The 5472-nt window shown below is 37.2% G+C and overlaps 1 protein-coding gene across 1 annotated transcript in view; it reads left to right on the top strand.

Annotated features, from left to right (window-relative positions):
• Positions 1-5472, top strand: part of LOC107095502 (serine/arginine repetitive matrix protein 2-like) — a 17603-nt gene that overhangs the window by 6336 nt on the left and 5795 nt on the right. Inside the window, exons 6-9 of the mRNA XM_015391633.1 lie at positions 1984-2024; positions 2292-2423; positions 4824-4957; positions 5094-5323. Of these exons, the coding sequence (XP_015247119.1) occupies positions 1984-2024; positions 2292-2423; positions 4824-4957; positions 5094-5323 (537 nt within the window). The remainder of the gene's footprint in view (positions 1-1983; positions 2025-2291; positions 2424-4823; positions 4958-5093; positions 5324-5472) is intronic.

The following is a 5472-nucleotide window of genomic DNA, read 5'->3' on the forward strand; positions in this document are numbered from 1 at the left end:
AACCAGGACAAAAAAATAAGTCTGACTTTACTCGCTAAATTCTCTAACTTAAAATAATCCCAAATATGTATTGCAACACTTAGCTACCCATAAGTGGGTCACAGTTCGGTGCCTACCTTGGTTTTAAGTTTTTGGTTTGGTACTTTTGCAGTTCCTTAAGGGAAGAAAAAGTAAAACATAGAACTACTTATTTTTAGCGTAAACATGAAAAGGTTTAATTTAAAAGGAAAGCAAAAAAGGTTGCTTGCCGTGGATACAAAAATCAAAGTGGAGATCATTCAGGTAGATCAGGGTCTTTAACTTCTGGAATTGTTCCTGACCTCTCCAGGTTCCTCTCCTGTAGTTCATCTACTATATTTGAGTTATTGTTTTGCTCACATTTACCCTGAGTTTGCAGAACACAAGTAGCTATATTCCACATGAAAGCAATGTGAGGAACGGTAACTATTAAGTAACTCTCAGTAGCTCTGGACGTCAGCAGCAACAGCCGCTGCCTTTGATAAGATGTGGATAAAAACAGATTTAGCTTTCTTATTAAATGTGGGAAGGTACTTTGTTACTGTATTCCAACCCAAAGAGCTCAACAGCCGAAAATGCCATAGAAACAGACTTTAAATCTGCTGCCATAAGGACTCAAATAGTATTCATAACTGCTTGAGCTCGATCAAAACAGCTTTGAAAAGGCTGTTTAAATGCATCTGGAAGCATCATTTGCATTTCTTTTTTCTTAATGTGCCAATAATCTCCTTTATATGATGCAATTTGAATGCTTACTAAGTTTGATGTTCCTGATCTCCACTGAACAATGCTTGTTTCGTCTTATCTAATTGTCTTAGTCAATTAACATACTCCACCTGGAAGCAAAACGTGTTCCCAAACGGGAGTTTTAAGCAATGAAAAAATTGTCTTCAAGCTCTGGTTTCTCTGAAAAGGTTGTAACTAGGCATGCTAGAGACTAGTTTCTCTCTGTTATGTTGACAGAGTAGTATGTGGTTATAAGCAGTGTGCAGCTGCTGTACTGTGGAAACCACTAGTACTAATTTACCAAATAATTATGGTGCCTCTTCTAAACCTTATTATGTGCCTGGTATTCTTAGACTTATGCACTTCTGTGCCACTGTTATATTGTTTAAAATTTTCACTCTTTCATCCCAAGAAATGTTTAAGAAGGTGAAGTGGTAGTGGAACAATGTCTCATGAGTGGAGGGCATTGATCCTTGACATGGCCGTTTGGGGAACAATTTCAGTTCCATAAAAAGACTTATGTTCTTGAGTTATAAAGAGTCACATCATCAGCATAGAAAAAGACTTATATCATCAGCATATAGGGTTCAGGTTGACTGTTGTGACCATTAGGCATGTTTTTCATCAACTTCTGTTATGCACATTTTGAAGTATCACATTAGAAGAGGTTTATTTAAAAACAGCCAGATTTGAATCAACTAATTCAATTTGACAAAAAAGTTTTTAATTTGCTTTAGGTTGTTTATTTTTTTCAAAAAGTAGTAAATGTGCTGCAAAAGAGGGTATAAGTGCTTAAGGGTAGATAGAAATGTATATCAATCGAGTAGACTTCGTTATGAGTCATTATTAGCTGATATAATAAAGTTGGTAAATGTCGAACTGCGACACATTGATTCAACTTCTGTCCATTACTGATCTGTAGGCTGTGCAAGCTTGCTACCTCGGCTTTCCGTTTATCACAGCCAAGCATTACCGAAATGCATGATGGCATTTAGCCTTGCGTTGCCTGGTTAATTTGCTCCAATACATGGAAACATGTCTAATTCACGTTTTTATTGACCGTTGAAAACTTGAGATTAATGAGTCGGTTCTGAAACAGTCTGTAGAATAAAATAAAACTCTACAGTCACTGGAAACAGGAAGCACTTTACATGAATGTTGAAAATGACTAGAGGCTATGGCCTTCCGTCAAAGGTCACTAACAATCCAAACAAGTTATTCCATTTCATCCATCTTTAGGTGTCCAGTCTCTCTCAAACCCTTCGGATTTGGAGGCATTGGTAAAATCTTTGACACCTACTTTAATAGCTGAACTAAATAAAGGGAAGTCAAGATCCCCTTCGCCGTCCTCTGGGTCTACTACAGAGACAGACTCTTCGGACACTGAGGCAAGTTATTCTCCATGCTAATAAAATGGCAAACAAAAAAAATATATGCAAGTGACGGAGATAAACTACCGTAATAGTAGCTTTACCACTTTAGCTCACAATACTCTATTAAAAAGAAATCCTGTATTTACTCTTTTTCTGTTTCTGCCCTCTGTCCAGGATGAGTCCTCATCTGAAAGGTCAGTGAAGCTCAAAGGGATCCGATGCTATAACTCATACACTGAACTCTCCACTGCCCTGAAGTCATTTGGGAAGATCGAGACGATTTTGCTACGTAGAGCTCGACAAAAGGTATGTGTAAAGACTGAACATAAAGTGTTCAGGACAAAACGTATGTCATTTGCACACATTTCTCTTAGCTGTAACATCTTGTACTAGGTGTGGGAAAAATATTGATAATCATTAAGTTTTTTACTATTCAACATCAATCCACAAAACCCTCTGCATAATTGTGGGACATTATCACGTAATTAAAGACGTTAAGTAGAGAGATGTAGAAAAATCCCTCCAGACCCTTTTCATAAAACTAGTGTAGGGTGAAAAAACTAAAGCTGCTGTCGCAGGAAAGAGTCTTTTATTGAAACAATGAAGGTTTACAATTATAGAAGCTGTTAAGTTCTGATTATTTTGGCAGATTTAAGTTGTTAAGTCTGGAAATAAACCAAGAAACCATGTGAGTTGTAGTTTTTCCTTTAGAGCGGAGGTCTTCAACAGGAGGTCCGGGACCCCTAGAGGGTCCACGGAGGTACTACACGGGGGGGTCGCAAAAGTTTTAGTTGATTATACTTTTTTTTTTATATTCCCCACTGCAATGTTTTCCACTAATTGAAATATCTATATATCACAATTTAGTGAAGTATTTCAAGCTGGGCACCATTTCATGTTTTTTCTACTTTAATAATCCCAGAGGGAATTTACTTCTCTGCATTTAACCCAGAGTCACAGTCTGTGGGAATGGGGGATCGAACTCACAACCTCATGATTCAACAGGATACAAAACCTGTCCTGTCAACCAGGAATCGGAATCAGAAATACCTTTATAATCCCAGGGTGAAATTACTTTTAACATATTACTCCATCTATTATAGAGTGACTATAGGACCAGTTTGATATACGCAATTTCATACAATTTATATATTTAGGTGGTCCCCGCTCCATCTTGCCATCGGTTTGGGGGTCCTTGGCCTGGAAAACGTTGAAGACCCCTGCTTTAGAGAATATTATATATGCTGCTGCTGATTATGTTAACCATATGAGATTGAAAATAATCTTTAATCTAGAACTCTAACTATGCTTGTAGATATATATTTATACAGCTATGTTTTTCATTCAAATGTGAACCCAGCAGGGCTGCAGCTATCGACTCTTTTAGCAATCAATTAATCTCAATGCATTAGTTTAGTTTAATTAATTTAATTGAAAGAAGTACTTTCAGTAAAACATTTATATTTGGAATTTATTTTTTTTTTTATACTTTATGTTTATTAAATGTGTTTCATTTATCAATCACATACAGAACACAGAACAGAATTACTGTCGACAAGAAGAATTACTTACATTCTGACAAAGATGAACAGATACAGGATGAAAACAGCATACAATTTTACATTTCAATCTTGGGATTTTTGAGCAGCTTTTGAAGTGACAGTAAAAGTGACCTGATTCAGTTATTGTTTTATAGAAATCTAGTCCATTTGCTCCATCTCTTTTTATAAAGATCCGATTGCAGTCTCAAATCTGTGTGTATTTTATATGCATTGCAAATGCAACAACTCTTACAAAAAAAATTACATGTAATAAAATATTTATACAATACAAAGCTTTTTGATCCTAAAGGAAAATGTTTATATTTTTGTAGAGTTTTCTTAATTGCTGCTGTAGTTTGATTATTCTTTCAGCAGACAGCCTTTAGGACGACATATTCCAATATTAGTTTTTTGCTTGATATTTGGCCGATATCTAATATAAATGTTGGACCCTGTCAAAAACTACCAGATACCTTTTTTTCCCTCAGTCTAACCTTAAAGGTGAACACGTTTGTTTTTTAAATTGGCCCCTTGATTTTATGTTATTACATCATGTTCTACTCACCCTTATGAGTTATGTGTCATTTGGAGCCGTTCTGAAGATATTCTGTTAGGTTATATCCAAGTAACGTCTTCCTATGGGCAACGACTTGAAGGCACAAACTAAACTGTTCATAATTTATCATTTATGGTACGCCAGCATTCATAACATGCAGGCAAATCACAGCATGGATGGTAGTGCTGGAGCGCATCTAGCGATCTATACCAACTATAAAAAGGCAGTCTTTATGAGATGGTTAAACATAAATACTGCTCTCCACATCATCGTCTGCCATGGTTGCTGTTTTTCTTGCCGTTTCTTCATGGCAAGACACAGAATAGTGACCTTTGTCGGGTATTAATGGCGTTTAGGTCGGATGAATGCGACCTGGTCGTTCAGACACAGGTCGCTTTTGAAAAGATCAGATTGGTATCAGATTTAGTACCACATAGCCAAGTGGCCTGGGTTGCATTGGAAAAAAATCGGATCTGTGTTGTCTAAAATGCCATAAAAAGATCAGATAAAGGTCACATATGGGCCAAAAAATCAGATTTGGGTCACTTCAGGCTGCTGTGTGAACTGAGCCAAAAGGAATACAAGTTTATCATGTTTGCTTTATTGTAGGCAAAGGTCATTTTCAGGGAAGTGGAAGCTGCAGAGAAACTCCGGCTCGCCAAGGGCTTCGACTTGACTGCAAACTATATTTCTGTGATTCCTGCTTCCACTCCTACTAAAGAGCAGAAAACCACTCCTCCGCTGTAAGTCATAAAAATATCTGTAGAATTGCTGCTATTTAGTTTTTATTTTGTTTTGTTTTTTTTTATCGTCCAAGCAAATTAGTCAAATTTGAATATATGTTGTCGTCTCATACCTTTATCCTTTTTCTGTGCAAAGAAAATCTGCTGACGATGATGTCACATCCCGAAAGAAGGAAACTGCTTCACATTCCTTACCTCAAGAGAAAACTACAACCGGCACGAGTGGAAGGGCTGCAGATCAGAGAGATGACACTGAGACAAAGATCACCAGCCTCAAAGAAGAGACGGCTTCAGCCCCAGCGGAACCTAAAACTAAAGCAGACAGTTCAGGAACCAAAGAAGCCGAAGCTGTAAAAGATTCAGAAAGTGGGCTTTATGCTGGGGAAGATGTCAATGAAGAAAAACAGGCATCTGTAAAAGATTCAGAAAGTGGGCTTTATGCTGGGGAAGATGTCAATGAAGAAAAACAGGCATCTGTAAAAGATTCAGAAAGTGGGCTTTATGCTGGGGAAGAT

This window comes from Cyprinodon variegatus, unplaced genomic scaffold (assembly GCF_000732505.1).
Source record: "Cyprinodon variegatus isolate N-32 unplaced genomic scaffold, C_variegatus-1.0 Scaffold553, whole genome shotgun sequence".
In the NCBI taxonomy this organism is placed as follows: domain Eukaryota; kingdom Metazoa; phylum Chordata; class Actinopteri; order Cyprinodontiformes; family Cyprinodontidae; genus Cyprinodon; species Cyprinodon variegatus.